Raw genomic sequence first — 19,389 nt, 5'->3', positions numbered from 1 at the left:
GTAATTTTCAAATAGGGGTAATGTCTGGCAAATTGTGCTGAAGTTAAGGGAACACGTCCTCTTTTTTGTGAAGAAACTAATTTAGATCGTTCTTTCTAGAGTTATCTTGGAAGAATTGGGATCATAAAATTGAAATTTTTGAATCTCGGTACTATTCGGTGACCTCCGTGTGTCAAGTTGTCAAGTGTTCGGAAAGACGACGGAAAGAAAGTGATTCCAGGTTTGAGAGTGTTACTGAAAGGTTGGGCTAGATTAAAAACGGCATTTTTGTTTTTTTGCTTTTGCTGCTGTTCCATGTGGGATCTGGACTAGTCCGAACCGTGTGGATATTCAAGGGGATTTGCTGCCTTCGTGGAAGGGTTTTTTTTGGAATATCCACAATTTCGCTAAAAAAAGCGGATCTACAGTACACGTGAATACCGGGAGTCGTATTTAGATCAAGAAATTAGCCTTAATCACGAGTCCAAATAGCCGGCTACGCTTCGGTCCAATTTGGGATATTTCAAACCCCTAATCTGGCTAAGAAGGGTGAGTGTTAGAACATTTCGTTTTTAATTAATTAAAAAGTTGTAGTTATTTTTTTATCCCATCTCTAAAAAGCTATTCACATTTTTATCAGTTTTCATACATTCAAGTTCGGAGACAAGTTTTTTTTTTGTATTGCTCCATTATCGCCAAAAGGCAGATAAACAAAGTGTTAAAATCAATATATTTATTTCCAAATAATTATTTTAGACACAGATGGTAATTAATGTTTTCTTGCTTCAGGGTTGGTTGGTTGGTTTGTTTGTTTTTTTTCTGCTTCTTCTTCTTCGTATTTTTCCATCTGGCTGTAATTTTCAACTTTTCAACATTGTCACACAAGTCTATGTACATCGGCAATCGTATGGGATTTTGGATTGAAGATACGCTGAACTATAACTGGAATTCCACGCGGTGAAGTATATGAATATTCGAGGTATGGATCGATAATTAATTTTCAACGGAAGATTTAAGCACCGTCTAATTTGGTTTGCGGAATACAATAGTTTTTTTTTAAAGATTATTTGCTGTTAGTTTTTATTTTCATATTTACAAATACTTTACAGATTTTTTTTAAAGATAATTTGCGGTTTATTTTATTAATTCAATATTTACACATACCTATTTTAATTTTGTAAACTGCGTCTAAGGGGGGGTTATATATTTGAGATTTATTTTTTTTATATATTATTTTCTGCGCACGCACTTGAGCTCACGTGGTGTCCTATTTGCGTTAATTATTTTTTTTTTGGTTGGTATTGAACCGCACACCCCTTAGCGTCCGGTACTTTTGACACGTCTTACCTTTCATTTTGTTCTGTTAAGTAGAAATAACTTATGAATTTTTGTTAGGCAGGCAGAAGCCGCATTTTTATATTATTTTTTTATTAAGCCTATGGTAAAGTTAAATAATATTGTAATATGTAATATGTATGTATTTATTTTCAACTATCTTGGGAATCTATTTATTAAAATTGACTAAATTCTAATCTGACAATTTCATTTATTTTTTTATTTATTCAGGTTGTATACTGTTACTTAGTATTTTAGTAGTAAACCTATTGGTAAGTTGGTGGTTTATTGAATAGCAACGTAGGGAAGGCTGTGGGCCAATTTACCTGGCGCCCCTGATATAACTTCGGATTTTTTTGTTTTGTGGACCGCACGACCATCTCCACTGTTTTGTCTAGCCGCGAGCCATTCCCAGACTGTCACCGTATAGTACTTTTCTTTCCGGGTGTACGTCTGATTTATATTTGGTACAATTTGTAATTTTTTTATATAGATTCGGTTTTGTACGCCACATATTTTGGCGCCCAACGTGGGGCCCTTAATTAATTAACCTTTTTTTTGTCAACCCCTTGTGTAGATTCCTTTTAATTAGTTAACCTAACGTGTTTGGGCTTTAATTGACTAACTTTGATTTATTTACTTTACCACTGGTTTTGCACTTAGTAGTAGTCTTAGAACTTCGTGTTTAGTGGAAGTGTATGCCAAGAAGTGCTTACTAGTTTTTTTTTGTGTGACGTGAAGTTGGAAGAAGCCAAAAATGGAACTTAAAAGAAGATACTTTGAAGTGGTGTTGTGGAACTTAGAAGAATTATGGATATATTAGGACTTTGAAATATTTCTATTTCAGTTGGAGTTCAAATTTATTTTTTTGAGAAGTTGGACTTCGAAATTCTACATTGTGGTTTAACTTACTTATGTTAGGGAATGTAAAATCTTTTTTTGAGATTATGTTGTGACTTGTAATTTGTTCTGAAACAATGAAATTTTGAAAATCTTTTGTGAAATTTTATAGATTGAATAAAGCGACTATTACTTTTATTTTGCTTTTGGTTTGCTCCCATTAATAAAGTAAACTGTACCTGTGTGTTAATATTTTTACTTATATCTTGATTTTGTTTGAATATTTGCTCCTTTCGGTTGATACATTTTTTTTTAAATTTTGAACTTTGGCAAGATGGTGCGAAAACTTGTACCCAACTACTTAAGGAAAGAGGAACTGGAATATGAACTCAAAATTCGTGGAGTGTCTACTGGCACTGTTGAGTCTATGAGGTCTAGTCTGTCTGATGCACTTAGTCGTGAGGCAGCAAATGAAAGCTTTAGATATCCTGAGCACCCATTCACCTTTTCACAGGATAAAACTGCAATCGAGACTAAACTTGCGGAGCTGAATACGGCTGTTGGAAAGTTTGCCGGAACTCCTACTTGTGCTGAGTCCTTGAGATTGCGGACACAGATTAACCATGTCTTGGGGAGAATTGATCTTATGGTATTGCCAACAGGTGATGATGCAGACGCAGCCCAGGTTGTTAAGTCAGACTTTCTTGCTGAGATTTTGAAGTTGTCACAGGATTTACATGATAAGCAGCATCCAATCGGATCTGGTTCGGTACCAGTAGCGCTCGATGTGATTTCGGTTTTAAATCAGTCTTTTCAGGCAGGGGTAGGACAAGTTCATGCTTCTTCTCCTGGAGCGATGTCACAAGCTGGTAATAATGTTTTTTCAGGGTCTGTCTCTAGTTTTTCTTCTGGGATGATACTTCCTCATAAATGGGGAATAGAAAAGTTTTCAGGTTCTGCTAGGGGTATGTCTATTTCTGCATTTTTTGAGATGGTGAATGAATTGAGTCTCGCTCGTCATGTACCAGATAGTATACTTTTGGAATCAGGTATAGATTTATTTTCGGATAAAGCCTATCAGTTTTATAAAGATGTTCGTCTACGTGTAGGGAGTTGGGCTGAATTAGTTGAAGAGTTTCGTAGGGAGTACCTGTCAGCTCACCATGGGGAAGCGCTTTTTGAAGAGCTTCGGAGGAGAACTCAGCATTCGTCTGAGACTATTGGAGTTTACTTGGCAATAATGAATAGTTACTTTAATCGCTTGCGTTGTCATGTTCCAGAGGAAGTTAAATTGTCTATAGTTATTAGGAATTTGCATCCGTTCTATCAAGATAGATTACGTGATCCTTTGCCAGCTACCTTGGAGGAACTTCGTGTTCTATGTCGCAGTATGGAGGAAAGACGTGATTGTATTAGGAACTATGTTGAACCGAATAGTAGGAAAATGAATACTTTGGAAAAGGACCTAGCTTATATCAGTGTGGATGCTGAAAGTTTTAGTAGTGTTAGTGAGGGTCCTGTTGCTTCATCCGAATCGGAGTCGGCTAGAGGAAAGTTTAGGACTTTAATCTGTTATCGTTGTAATCAGTCAGGCCATAAGGCAGTAGGGTGTCTAATGAAGAAGGAGGCTGTTCACTGTTTTAAGTGTAAGAAAGAAGGGTTTACAGTCAGAACTTGTCCTTCGTGTAATTCGGGAAACGGAAGGAAGCGCACCTAACTGGTCGAAGAGGTGTTGCCGACGTTGACTCGACCAACCTACGTCCTATTTTAGACTTTATTTTACATCATTCCGAAGGAGATGAACGTCCATATTTGAAAGTTAAAGTCTTAGGAAAGGAAATTTTGGGATTATTGGATTCTGGTGCTTCAAAGACCATTGTAGGAAGAACTGGTTGGAAATTTTTACAAAACTTGGGTTTAGAGTTGGATACTTCGAAGAAGACCGTTTGTAGAGTGGCGAATGGTCAGATGTGTGAATCGTTGGGGGAATGTTTAGTACCTTTCATGGTTAGGGATCGCTTGCGTGTCTTGCCAGTATTAGTTATTTTGGACGTACCGCACATTCTGATTTTAGGATCTGATTTTTGGCGTGTTATGGGTATCGTTCCAGATTTGAGGCATAACGAATGGTATTTTTCGGACGCTCCAGCAATGGTAGGTTCAGTGGATCATCTCCGAGGTCAAACTATTTTGACCGATGCAGAGAAGTCGCAATTGGATGAAGTTATTAATAGAAGTCGTGAACTAATGGGCACTTCTCTTGGTTGTACTGATGTCACTGAGCATGTGATTGTTTGTAAATCTGCACCCATAAAACAACGTTACTATCCTGTATCCCCAGTAATCCAAAGCCATATTGATAAAGAGCTAGAAGATATGTTGGCGAAAGGAGTAGTGGAGCGATCGAATAGTGCTTGGTCGTCCCCGATTCTCTTGGTGAAAAAAAAGGTTCCAGAAGGTGAAGAACCAAAATGGAGGTTCTGCGTAGACTATCGAAAGCTTAATGCCGTAACAGAGAGGGATGGCTACCCATTACCGTACATCTCTAATATTTTAAATAAATTAAAGAACGCGCATTATCTTTCCACCATAGACATTAAGTCGGCGTATTGGCAGGTACCTGTTGCTAAGGCTTCCAGGCCTTATACTGCTTTTACGGTTCCTGGTCGAGGTCTTTTTCAGTTTTGCAGAATGCCTTTTGGATTACATAATGCCCCGGCTACATGGCAGAGGTTGATAGATCGTGTCCTCGGTCCGGAGTTGGAACCCTATGTTTTTACTTACTTGGATGACGTGGTCATCGTGACAAAGTCTATTGAAGAACATGTAAGGATCTTAGAGGAAGTCTTTAGACGCTTGAGAGAAGCTAAGTTAACCGTTAGCTGGGATAAATGTCAATTTTGTAGACCGGAACTAAAGTATTTGGGTCATGTGGTTGATAGGAATGGACTACATGTTGATGGTGATAAGGTCAAGGCTATGCTACGTATCCCAACACCCACATCCGTCAAGGAAGTTCGTAGCATCATAGGCACATTTTCCTGGTATCGAAGATTTATTCCTTCCTTTGCGACACTACTAGCTCCAATTACAGCGATATTGAAGAAAGGAAGAAAATTCAATTGGACCCCGAGTTGTGAAGAATCTTTTCAGAAAATAAAAGAATGTCTAGTTTCTGCTCCGATACTTAATTGTCCTGACTACAATTTGCCTTTTGTTGTCCAATGTGATGCCTCAGGATATGGAGTGGGCGCCGTGTTATTGCAGCCAGGCCCGGATGGTGACGAAGTAATTAGTTTCCTGAGCAGATCACTAACGCGTCAAGAAAGGAATTTTTCCACGACGGAACGGGAATGTTTAGCTGTGTTATGGGCAGTCGAAAAACTGCGTCCTTATTTGGAGGGTGTTCCGTTTACGGTCGTGACTGATCACGCATCCCTCGTATGGCTTCAAAATTTGAAGGATCCTACTGGAAGATTAGCTCGATGGGCGGTAAGATTGCAACAATATGACTTTAAGATTGTGCATCGGAAAGGAAAAGAACATGTTGTCCCCGATTTGTTATCTCGGTCAGTTCCCGTGCTTGATATGGTTGAAGAGGTTGTACCGCTTCCTAGTGGTGATAGTTGGTATGATAAACTTTGTAGAAAAATCGAGTCTAATCCCTTGAAGTATCCTCAGTGGAGAATGTCTGGTGGCAAACTTTATAAATACATCCGTCCCAGTTATGGATTTTTGGTCGAGGAAGCGGACAATTGGAAGGAAGTCGTTCCTAAGGGTCAACGATTGGAAGTGCTGAAGTTGTGTCATGATAGTCCTTTAGCAGGTCATATGGGGATCCTGAAAACTTATAAGCGTATTAACGAGAAGTATTTTTGGCCGAAACTGCGGAGTGATGTGTCTCGTTACGTTGGACGTTGCTCACTGTGTGCCATGCATAAGGTGGAACAAGGTAAGCCCAAAGGCTTTATGACTCCTCAACCTAAAGCTACTCAACCATGGGAGATAGTAGCAACCGATCTTATGGGACCTTTCCCAAGATCAACTCAAGGCTATAAGTTTATCTTAGTGGTAATGGATGTGTTTAGTAAATTTTCTTTGGTATTTCCGTTGCGATCCTCAAAAGCCGTGCATGTCGTTAAGAAAATAGAAGAAGAAGTTTTCCTCGTATTTGGAGTTCCACGTCTGTTACTATGTGATAATGGTGTCCAGTATACTTCGGGTATTTTCAAGAAAATGATGGAAACCTATGGTGTCTCAGTTCGTTATAATGCGTTGTATCATCCACAGTGCAATCCATCTGAACGCTATAACCGAACCCTTAAAACAATGATGGCAACTTATATAGCTGACAACCATAAGAAGTGGGATGAAAATTTGGCCAAACTAGCATGTGCTACGCGCACTGCATACCACGAGTCGACTGGTCAAGATCCCTACTTCATAAATTTCGGTCGGAAGATGGTAGTGGATGGACGAGATTTTTCCCGAAAGGACAAACTCGGAGACCCGGAGGACGAAGTAGCTAAAATGGGATATAATCGATCGCGTGGACTCCAGGAATTATTTGTTGATGTTAGAAAACGTTTAGATAAAGCTTCGGCTAAGTGTGAGAAGACCTATAATCTACGGAGACGTCCAGAGGAATTTCAGCCCCATCAGTCAGTATGGCGGAGAAATTTTGTGTTGTCAGATGCCGCTAAATATTTCACGAAAAAGTTAGCTCCTAGATGGATAGGACCCTACTTCGTGAAGAAGAAAGTTTCCCCCTGGACATATAGTTTAGAGGATGAAAATGGCAAGGATCAAGGTATTTGGAATATTAAGGATTTAAGGATTAGTAACCCGACTGGTGATCCCGATAGGATTTAGGTCGGAGTAGAACGGACTAGCAAAGTTTTGTCTAGTCTAAGTAAATTCTTCTGAAATTGGTTGTATTTATTTTTTTTTGTTGTGTCCGTGAAGGATGACTGAGTGTTGGCTATGATCGGTTCTTAGGATGTATTTGGATGGTCAACCGATTCGTTTTTTTTTGTGTTAGGTAGCCAATACGAAGTCGTAGGGTTGCGGTAGCCTTAATTTCTTTTGATTTATGGAATTGAATGTCACTTAGGTTTGGTCAGAAATATGTTGTCTTCGATGATATGGCGTTGGGATTTGTTTTGATGTTAGTAAGCCATTCTATTTAATTGGGATTTTTTCGAAGCCACATAATTATGTTTTGGTGAATCTTGTTGGATAATAGCTTAGTTTTGGATGATTCACTAAATTTCGTTGTATACGGATTTAAATTCTGAAAGACCTATCTCATTTTTATTTTAATGAACAATTGGAATTACACTACTGTTTCGGTAGATGTTTCTCGCAGTATCAGTAAGAGTCGAGTGGTGGAGAGTTTCTTATGGACTCATGTTATGCGAGGTATAGTGAAGTACTAGCGATGCCCCAGAGCTGGGAGGTCGCGAATAAGGGCAACATCCAGTAACCGACCAAATCAGTGTTGTCAGATTGACGTTGGAATTTGAAACTATTCTACTTGATCTCATACGATGAGAGATGACTGTTGTGTGGAAGTGGAGTAAGTGTTGTAAGTAAGTTGTTGCTTTGTGCGTGTGGTTTGAGGTTGGTATGTCTTTCGTTGTCCAAGTACTTGCGCATGGTGAAGACGGTGTGGATGATGATTGTGTGGATTGTGTGGACTTCGCTCAGAGTTTAGGTAGTGTGTCGCTAGCGCGAGGGAAAATTTTCTTCGTCTAGTTTTTCCTCGTAAATTTTCCTCTGGGAAAGGGAGGTGTTGTTACGTTCCAAATTTAAAGTAGAAAGTCCCACCTCTATTTTATCAAAATTTAAATAATTCAGGACGTGTAAGAGCGGTTGCCTATAATATATTATAAGCAAGGTGGCGAAAATAAAATTAGTAATTTTCAAATAGGGGTAATGTCTGGCAAATTGTGCTGAAGTTAAGGGAACACGTCCTCTTTTTTGTGAAGAAACTAATTTAGATCGTTCTTTCTAGAGTTATCTTGGAAGAATTGGGATCATAAAATTGAAATTTTTGAATCTCGGTACTATTCGGTGACCTCCGTGTGTCAAGTTGTCAAGTGTTCGGAAAGACGACGGAAAGAAAGTGATTCCAGGTTTGAGAGTGTTACTGAAAGGTTGGGCTAGATTAAAAACGGCATTTTTGTTTTTTTGCTTTTGCTGCTGTTCCATGTGGGATCTGGACTAGTCCGAACCGTGTGGATATTCAAGGGGATTTGCTGCCTTCGTGGAAGGGTTTTTTTTGGAATATCCACAATTTCGCTAAAAAAAGCGGATCTACAGTACACGTGAATACCGGGAGTCGTATTTAGATCAAGAAATTAGCCTTAATCACGAGTCCAAATAGCCGGCTACGCTTCGGTCCAATTTGGGATATTTCAAACCCCTAATCTGGCTAAGAAGGGTGAGTGTTAGAACATTTCGTTTTTAATTAATTAAAAAGTTGTAGTTATTTTTTTATCCCATCTCTAAAAAGCTATTCACATTTTTATCAGTTTTCATACATTCAAGTTCGGAGACAAGTTTTTTTTTTGTATTGCTCCATTATCGCCAAAAGGCAGATAAACAAAGTGTTAAAATCAATATATTTATTTCCAAATAATTATTTTAGACACAGATGGTAATTAATGTTTTCTTGCTTCAGGGTTGGTTGGTTGGTTTGTTTGTTTTTTTTCTGCTTCTTCTTCTTCGTATTTTTCCATCTGGCTGTAATTTTCAACTTTTCAACATTGTCACACAAGTCTATGTACATCGGCAATCGTATGGGATTTTGGATTGAAGATACGCTGAACTATAACTGGAATTCCACGCGGTGAAGTATATGAATATTCGAGGTATGGATCGATAATTAATTTTCAACGGAAGATTTAAGCACCGTCTAATTTGGTTTGCGGAATACAATAGTTTTTTTTTAAAGATTATTTGCTGTTAGTTTTTATTTTCATATTTACAAATACTTTACAGATTTTTTTTAAAGATAATTTGCGGTTTATTTTATTAATTCAATATTTACACATACCTATTTTAATTTTGTAAACTGCGTCTAAGGGGGGGTTATATATTTGAGATTTATTTTTTTTATATATTATTTTCTGCGCACGCACTTGAGCTCACGTGGTGTCCTATTTGCGTTAATTATTTTTTTTTTGGTTGGTATTGAACCGCACACCCCTTAGCGTCCGGTACTTTTGACACGTCTTACCTTTCATTTTGTTCTGTTAAGTAGAAATAACTTATGAATTTTTGTTAGGCAGGCAGAAGCCGCATTTTTATATTATTTTTTTATTAAGCCTATGGTAAAGTTAAATAATATTGTAATATGTAATATGTATGTATTTATTTTCAACTATCTTGGGAATCTATTTATTAAAATTGACTAAATTCTAATCTGACAATTTCATTTATTTTTTTATTTATTCAGGTTGTATACTGTTACTTAGTATTTTAGTAGTAAACCTATTGGTAAGTTGGTGGTTTATTGAATAGCAACGTAGGGAAGGCTGTGGGCCAATTTACCTGGCGCCCCTGATATAACTTCGGATTTTTTTGTTTTGTGGACCGCACGACCATCTCCACTGTTTTGTCTAGCCGCGAGCCATTCCCAGACTGTCACCGTATAGTACTTTTCTTTCCGGGTGTACGTCTGATTTATATTTGGTACAATTTGTAATTTTTTTATATAGATTCGGTTTTGTACGCCACAATATCGGTGAAATTTTGGCAGGTTTTTATAGAGAATATAGATAAATGTGTGTTTCGTTTTTGTTTTAGTTTTACTTAACTTATCAAATGTCCCTTTTTCTTCTTGATTTTACACACACACACACACACACACACACACACACACACATACACACACACACACACATACACACACACACATACACACAACACTCAATAGTAATCCCCGACCCCAATGAGACTTTCATATCCGTAGGAACATTTGAGGATACAGTTCATTGTAGTAAGAAAGATCTGTCCAGGTAGATCAAGGAAGAATCAACCGAGGCTCAGTTGCTCTCCAGGCAACCATAATCCCCCTCATAACACGCTGATGCGCTATGAGAGGCTATTATCATAATAATGCTTGTCGCGTGACAGTCTTGGGAAATCAGACTTCCACTTGACTTCTTTTCCGTGTAAAGTCCAGGAGAGCGTATGGCGCTTTAGTCTCGTAATCTTCTAATGTAAATGAATCTTTCCGTTCCGTATCGAGAGGCGTTCGTTGCCTCTCGTAGTGTTTCGTTATCGGCAGCTTAGATATTCTTTTTGTTCGTCTTGCAAGTTTGTCCCTTAAGCGAGAGATGCGTATGTCACAATGGGCAGTATGATGCTGTTGATGAGCCTTGTCTTTGTTCTAAATGTTAATTTGCTTCTTTTTCCAGTTAGGCTTCTGATATTGGCGGGTGTTATTTTGCCTTCTTTTGTCGTCTCGTTTTAAACATCATTGCTTAGGTCTTCACCAGCTTTACTGCATTTTTCTACTGTATGCATCATTCTTCTAAGGCGTCTAGTGCTGTCTAAAAGTTTCTAGTTGCTATATCTTGCATACTATTGACGTGTCGTCTGCATAAAGGCTCATCATGGTGACTGGTATTCTGAGGATATTGGCTGTGTATGTATATGTTATACAGCAAAGAAAACAGAATATCTCTCCGTGGTACCTCTTCCTCTGGAATTCCGACTTCGGATAGGATGTGTCATGCAAATCTTGAACTTTCGTTTTGCGAGGTACAAGAAGAGTAGCTTTTTCATGCATTGTTATATGGATAGTTCTTTATTTTGTAGATCAGTCTAAATCTTTATACTGGCTCTTAATCTGAATTGGGCTTTCGGTAACACCTGTAGTGTCTCTGTTTCCTCTTCGAGCCTTGATAGTATCAGTATTTCAGACATTTTGCTGACTGATGGCAGTAAGTAAGCTTATTAGCCTAGAGTTCTGTGGAAAAATGCTGTTTTTCCTGGTTGATGGTTTGTGATCACATGGGCTTCTTTCCATCGATTAGTGAATCTTCTAGATTTCATCAGTGCGTTTATTGTGTTAAATAAACGGCTGCTTTCACCAGGAGTTAAAGTCACAGTCTTCTTCTTGGTGGTGGTTGTTGGAACACTGTCTTATTAGTGTGGTTCTCAAGACTTCAGCCTTATCTTGGGTGGTGTATACTTATCCGTTTTTTCCATGTAGAGGTGGCATGAGTTTCCTGTCGTTTCTTGATATTTTCTGTAGTTTCCACACATGGTCCATGTTTTTATTTCTTTCTGTTATTTCACATGGTTGTCACATTTCCCGCCCGTATGTTTTTCTTCTTTGGTCTGTCTATTTAGTTTGTTTGCTGTGTTCCTGTCTCCTTGGGCTGTTGTTCTTATAGCCCTTATCTTTGCTCTGTTGTTCTCCATAATTTATCGTTATTTCTTTCACTTTTATTCCGAGGCTTTTTGTTGTTTAATGATTTTTCGAAGATATTTTCTGCATATATAATAATCAAAACAGGAGTTGGTATACATTATCACCAGACACCTTTTGTTACTTATATTATATTGGTTACTACTGAATTATTAACGTGTAATTTTTATATTTGTCTTTAATGTAAGTTCTATTTTACTCGTAGGTATTTCGAACCATTTTTGTATTTTGTGTAGTCAGACATGTAGGGTTCGTGTTTTCAACTGTCAAATATTTTTATATAATAGATAAAAGACACGTTATTTTTTTGGTCGTAGCATTTCTTTGTCAGTAGTTGCATACAGTATAGTTCTTCTCTTGTCTCTATTCCGGTTTTAAAACCTCAACTGAACATTTCCCTGAATATTTGTTATATATTTAGCAGTGTTTAGTATCTAGGCCTATCGCTATAGTCTACGTGCATTGCAAGTCAGTAATCATTTCAGTTGCTGTAACTGTAGGTTCAAAAATAATATAAGGAAATGATCACGCGGTGTTTCGCATTTCGTGTGCATTTTTGGTTGTGAATATGTTATAGCCTTTTTTCGTGTATATAGTATGACATTCTTTTTGAGCTAAAACTGACTGTCAAAATTTCACATAATTGCTCCTAAATTTATTTTGTCAAACATGTAATTTTCATTCGAAAATAATATAGTCTCAAAAATAATAACTTAATAACAAAAGGTGCTTGTACGAATATAATTTTATATTTTTGCATGCAATAAAAACCATCAGACCACATTCCTTTAAAGTTAGGTATTATTCCATATCGATGTCACGTATTATATGTATTATTATTAACTAATTATAAAAACTTTATATATACATGTTTATTATTTTATGTATAATTTAATTTTAATCGTATAATAAAAAATTCTTTTATTAATTTTTTAAATTATTTTTTAAATGTATACCCTATAACTTCATTAAAAAGTAAAGCTTGACGATTCTGTGTTGCTAATTAGAAAATACGGAACAATGTGCTTATACGTGATGTCAGCAGGCAACTAGGTATAATTTTGTGTGCTGCATCACCTCGAGGGTTAGCTCTGACTCTCCAGTCATGAACGTATTAAGTGCCTGAATGAAGAAAAAATAGCTCACGAAAAAAATTTCAGGAACTTGCAACAAAAATTAAACCTGGATTGGTAGAAAGGAAGGCCAGAAGTTGGCCACTACTTTGAGTAATGTAAAAATTAATCCAAAGGAAAGTTTTGTTTTGGAATTTAAGTTAGACGAAGAATAAAATAAAAACTCAAGGATAGAACAAATAGGTTAAATCTTTTTCCAAAATGTTCAAAGCAAAAAGGAACAATTACGCTTATCTTATGTGGTCTTGATTAAAAATTATTAGAATTGTGTGTTTGCAGTCCAGGAGAAGGTAGGTTTAGTAGAGAAATAAAAAATACCAAGCGGTTACTTACTAGCTGTATTTATTACTGGCTAAATTATAAAATTATAAAAAATTTCACAAAAACAGAAATTTCCATTACAAATTATACTTTCAAACATATTTTTATCAAAATTTTAATCTTATTTCTCTGGATGACCTGGAAAGTATTGGATTACAAAAAACTCTTAATAATACAAGTTTCTTTTAAAATAATAAAAAAATTTTTAATAAATAACAAAAGTTCGTAATTTACCCTGTTCTTATTAAAATTTACATGTATTTATTTTTGCATTACTAGAGATACAAAGAAAATAAAAAATAAAAAAATTAAATATTGTATATATATACAATAGATATACAATAATTAAAATAATATATATCTATCTCTTAAAACACTTCACTGACCACTGCACATTTTTGAATTTAAAAAAAAATTTGGCTTTCATGACACATTAAGAAAATTTCAGCTTTGTAATTGGATTTACACTAGCAAGATAAAAAAGGATAAAAACTCACAGTGAATTTTGGTTGTTTCACTATACACATTGAACGCAAATTTTGCGTTATCTTTTAATAAAGAATAACTGGAGGAACTGCTTTCCAGCGAATAAGCTAATGAATTATGTAAACTGCGTGAACCTAAGCAAGAATATTTTATCATCTTGTGACCAAAACATAAATCGAAGAGGAAGAATTCTTTTTAATGTTTAAATCAAAAAAGTTGATAATATTGTTAACACTAAGATCAAATTAATTGCAGGATGTAGATTTTTTTTTAATGACAAAATGTTGTGTGATTCCAAGGGGGGCTTATGTAAAGGCTAACATATCATCTGCATATCTGTACCACAACATTATTTGTGGTTGGGAATGAACAAAAGTATTTTTAAGAGAGTCAAGAAAAAGATCTACAAGTAGTGAATAAAGTTGATTTCCCATTGCTAAACCTTCTGGTGTTCTATAAATTTTATCGTTAAAGATAATGAAGTCTTGGGAAAGGCAGAGTTGGAGTAGAGAAGTTATTTGTGAACATTTATTGGGATCAATAGTTTTTGTTAGTAAAAGATTATTGATGATTGGAATGGTGTCTAATCTGGGAACATTAGTGAAAATATTTTTTACATCTAAAGAGACCATAGTAAAATTATTTGGAAGAGTAGTTGAAGAAATTTTGGAAATTAAATCTTTAAGTGTTGGTGACAGTATATTTGGGAGTGTAATTAATTAGATCTTGGAGAAGAGTGTTGTTAAATTTGCTAGTGAAGCTAGTGGAGTATTCACAAATTATTTAATTTAATTTAATTTATTTATTCTAATAGTCATATGTATTAAGTAATCTCTTTTTTCCATAATTTTAAATAGTTGGAAGTTTAAAATCTAAGTAGCAGCCATAATCTTACTAAATGAAGAAAATTAAAAGTATCAACAGAATATAGTGAGATGTGGTTACTAATACTGAAAGAAAAAATCACAAATAGAAATAACGAGTTAATAGCAGGTCAGAGGCACATCATATAAAATTAATAAAATAAGCGCAGAAAGATCAGAATTTAATATAAATCCGAGAGTACATCTCTCAGAATTTTCACCTTAATACATGGCTAATGCCTATAATATCGAGGCCAGATTGATATAGCCACCTACCGCTAAATATTTACACGTTAAGATAACTTTTTTCTTCAGTATTTTTTTAAAAACGATTTCCAATCAATTATTGTTTCGTCCTATATAAAATAATATCTCAGGTAATGTTAGTATTTGAGGAGCATACATGCAAAAACCGATAAATCCACTTTTTCCAATTTCGAGATAAATGCCAAAAACTTATACAGCAAAATCCCATAATAATTTAAAAAAACATCATATTGGAATTAAATAGTAGTAGTAAGTCATATAATAAAATCCTAGAATTTTAATATATTATCTTTTTTTACTGTTTTTATTTGTCATTTTTTTTTTAATTTATCGGGTTTTGTTTGAAAACCGAAATTTATCGGTTTTTGCCTGAAAGATATTTGCAAGAGCACCATATTTTTGTTGTTAATAAAAGAAAATAAACGAACTAGAATGTAGAAAATTATTTTTATTGTTTAACAAGTTGAAAAAAGTAAAAAAGTCAAGTTAAATCTGAAGTGTTGGTTCCTCTTCCAGGCAGTCACATGTCTCCTCTTCCTCTTTCTCCTCATCCTTTTCATTTGAACTTTTGCCATTAAGCAATTCCCGGTACCAGTCAAGTTCTTGTAATTTCTCCCAATCTTTATCGAACTGTTGATTTAGTAAGTGTCTAAGGGATTTTTTTTTCTTTTCGGGGATACCCCGAGTCAAATCTTTTTCTGTGATGGTTAACTCAGCATCGGAAAATTTTGGTTTCAAAAGTTTTTCAAAATTTTCCAACCCACTGGTAAAATAATAGTTTTGGAATGAACGTATTTTTATGAATTTGCCATTTTTAAATTTTTTTATTACAATTTTCTTTGTATCGGCTAGCGCTTTTACTTTTTTCAAGCCAACTTGAAGCTCTTTCATATTAAACAATCTCCAATCAGTGCCTATCTTTTTAACAACTCCAATTTGTTTGTAAATTTCTTCATATTCCTCTCTAGAGAGAATTGTGGCTTTTTTTCTTAGAAGCTTTTCTACTCTCCCAAATACCCTGTCTGCTGGCAAATACGAATGGCCCCTGACTGGAAATACAAGTAATATTTCTGTTACTTGAACTGGAGCTTTAAATCTAAGCCAGAAGTACAGCGAATGAATAATATGGGAGTTTTTGTTTTGTCCACCGCACCCGTCGCAAAAGAGGCGAAGTGTCGTAATATTATCGTACTCTAAAGAATCCAAGTAATTTACAAGTGCAGAACCTATTTCAATTGATCCTCTACCTGCCTGATCTTCAGTCCACGTAAAAAAAGTTGGATGTTTGGATTGGCTATCAACGCAGCAAAAAACATACATGCTAATCTGCTGTGCATAAAACGCATCATTAATAGGTGTTTTGGGCAAAGGCTGCACCTGCTGCATATCAAAGCAGAATGTAATGGAATTTTCAGGAGTTTCTTTTAGCAGACTATAAAATGCATTAGCCCTCTTTTGGTGGATACTTAACTCAGTTCGAAACTCTCTTTTCTTTACCTCGTTAATTTCCGTTCTAATTTTGAATTTAAGTCTGGTACATTGTGCGCACACATCTGATGCTGGAGTAGAAAACCCAATGTTAAAATCATTAACGAATATCCTTCTGAACATCGAAAAGTTTACATTATGTTCAGGGTCGCATTGAGTGAGGTACATGCCATGTAATTTCTTTATGCTTAGATCAGCGGCCAAATAAATTCGTCTTACTTTCTTTCTATTATAATGACTTTCTTTTCCTTGTAGTTTACCAATAAACTTTCTTATTTTATTCTTTTTGACAACAGATTTTGTGGACACGTGATCTCCACCCCGATTTTCTTTTGGAATATTTCCGTCTGACAATGTTTTAGCAACGTAGTTTATGCGATCTTTTTTAATATTCACACATTTCAAAAAAAATGCCTGACATACCTGAACTTTTTTCTTGCTGACTCTTTTCGACAAGAAGTAGTGTACGGAAAAGTTACGCCCCTTGATTGCTTGTTCTGTTGTCGATCTTTTCCTTTCAATTGGAACTACTGACATGTAATGACACAATTTGATATCCTGTTCTGACTTCACATTATTTTCAAAAATTTTATTTCGAATGGCTCGAATGTCACTTTCAGCAATGCTATTGCAGTGATAAGTAGGGCCATTATGTTTGCAAACTATTGTAAAGTTTTCCAAATGAGGATCGCTATCACGATATCTAAAACAAAAAATGGATTAGGTAACGAACGTCTTAATTTATTCTTTACCTGTTACCTTTGCTTTTGCAATTTCTGCCTCTTGGTCTCACTTTTCTGTTTTTTCCTATTTCCTATACTAATTTCCAACACACTTGCTTCCATTGTTAAAACTTAATAAGAGTATGTTAAACAACTGCTTAATACGTAATTCATAATCAACATAACATAACCTCTTAATTCTTGCCCCCTTAATTCCAACAACGTGTTTATGTTAACACAGTCCTCTCGTTTTTAATTTACAAACTACTACCATAGGAAAAGAAGTATACTTCTTTGTTTATGCTACTACTATAAAACGAAGCCCAAAACAGCATAAACAAACCTGCTATAAGTACGCACTATATTATGGATTTACAACATAGATGGCGAATTCATTATTTAAAGATATATCGGGTTTTGCTTGAAATTTGGATTTATCGGCATTTGCTCGAACTGGTGAACTTTGTTCATCATTTTAAAGGAAAAATATCGGTTTTTGTTGGAATTTTATATTCTAGAAACATAGAGGGCTACTTAATTGATACTAATCCATATGCAGGTTAAAAAATTCAAAAAATGGATTTATCGGTTTTTGCATGTATGCTCCTCATTTATAATGACAGTCTTTACATACCGGCACTTCATGTATCGTATTGATAACATTTATACGTATTTGTTTGTACAAGTTTTATCATAAATAGACATTGTAAGTCATGTTATTGCAAACAGTATGATTAAATGTATGATTAATACAGTTCATAACTTTGCGAAATTAATCAAACAACTTGTTCCGGTCTACTAAAACAATCTAATAACTTTTATTTAGTAACACAATGAAAATTGTTTTCCTAATTAAAAATTATATAAAAAAATGCATTATAATCTAGTAATTTTTTTATAGCAAAAATCTTATTGAAAGTTATTTTCCCTTTTTTTATTTAACAGGTCATGAGAGGCCAACACGGACTGACACCTAAAAGTTATGTACGATGATGCCGACGTGGACTCACGCGCTAGGTCGTCAGAAAATGCTGTGTAGCCCAAAAGCGGCTTCTCGAACTCATTTAAAATACAAGGGGACATTTCGAGCCCGGCCAGATGATCTAGAAAGTCTTGGTCTGTGAATCTGAGATGTCGAGAACTCACATGACCCATAATTTATAAGTAAAAATTACGTAATTATATGCGTAATTTTTTGTTATACATATAGTAAGAACACATTTTAGGTAAAACAAGCTTTATTTTCATAAAACAAAACATGATAACATTATATCAAAATTGTATGGCTATAATTCTTTGGCTTTACAACATCTCCGCGTGCCTTCTGCATTGTCACCATTTCGTTAGCGAATTTAATACTAATCATGTTCGCTTACTTTTAATTTTTTTGAAATGACGCTCTTTGGGATTATATTTGCAGTTTGCACGTAGCGTACCAATCATATAAGTTTTTCAGTGTAGAAGTTCAGGTGCAAGTGTGACAGAAATTGAGTAGTTGACAGTTGCGAACTTATCAATCGCAAGTGTTTGCCATTTGCCAAGCAGTCCATCCATAAGTTTCATCACTACATTTGTTGGTACGGTGCTATCTTCAGCATGTTCTTTTCCACAATATACGTTAAAACCGTAGGTAAAACCACCTTCCGGACAAAGTTTGAATAATTTTTTCCCAAATTTGTGCCTCTTGTTAGCAATATACTGCTTGAATTTTAGTCATCCTTCAAAATGCACTAAAGTTTCGTCAATGCACACGTTTTTCTTGGGAACGATGGAAGCCTTTAATTTATTCTTTTGTCTGCTAACCAAGGGAACGATCTTCTGCAAAGGGTCATCTGTTGTTACTGAATTATCGTTGAAATACAGCGTTTTCCACAATAACTGGAATTGATTCCTTGACATTACTTTTTTGATATTATTCACATAAAGATCATTCTTTGACCAGTGCGAAGGAAAAGATGGAAAATGACATAACACCATCCATATAACTGTAAGCAGGAATCGTTTTATTGTGTTGACATCAATGTTGTGTCACGCGGTAATACGTGCGCTTTATTTCTGATTTTTTCTTTCTGACACTGCAGGGCATAACGATTTATTTCTTAGACCTAAAAACTAGAAAAAATTAAAGTTAGTTGAAGAAAATAAATTAGACATTTACCATCATGGATAAAAGACCACCGCCTACAAAATCTTCGTAGAATGGAATGGGCGATTTGTTGTAAAAGTTTTCGTATAATTGTGTATGAAAACCTGCGGAATTATAGTCCTCAAATGTAAATGTCAGTAAATTTTCGCTGTTGGCCGGTCCCCATACCATTCATTGCATTGGATACTATTGGTTCTTCTAAAATTTCCTGTTCGGAGATTTCAGAATGTTAGGCAATGACAGATTCTATAACAGCATCAACTTGTTCTCCGAAATTCGTATATTCTTTGTCTTTATTTTTGGACGCCAATACATCTTGTCCCAAAGGTTTAAAATTTCTGGCCACACGTTTTCTTCTTTGATT

The 19,389-nt window shown here is 35.4% G+C and overlaps 1 protein-coding gene across 1 annotated transcript; it reads right to left on the bottom strand.

Annotated features, from left to right (window-relative positions):
• Positions 1-14,857: 14,857 nt before the first annotated feature.
• On the bottom strand, positions 14,858-17,383 carry LOC140436193 (uncharacterized). Its single transcript, XM_072524891.1, has 2 exons — positions 16,917-17,383; positions 14,858-16,860 (listed from the first exon to the last, which is right to left on the bottom strand). Exons 1-2 carry the CDS (start codon positions 17,000-17,002, stop codon positions 15,156-15,158), a joined length of 1,791 nt encoding a protein of 596 aa, XP_072380992.1. The 5' UTR covers positions 17,003-17,383; the 3' UTR covers positions 14,858-15,155.
• Positions 17,384-19,389: the final 2,006 nt, after the last annotated feature.

The sequence above is a fragment of the Diabrotica undecimpunctata genome, chromosome 3 (assembly GCF_040954645.1).
Source record: "Diabrotica undecimpunctata isolate CICGRU chromosome 3, icDiaUnde3, whole genome shotgun sequence".
In the NCBI taxonomy this organism is placed as follows: Eukaryota; Metazoa; Arthropoda; class Insecta; order Coleoptera; family Chrysomelidae; genus Diabrotica; species Diabrotica undecimpunctata.
The sequence above is the reverse complement of the archived record's forward strand: the minus strand, read 5'-3'. Positions and strand labels throughout refer to the sequence as shown.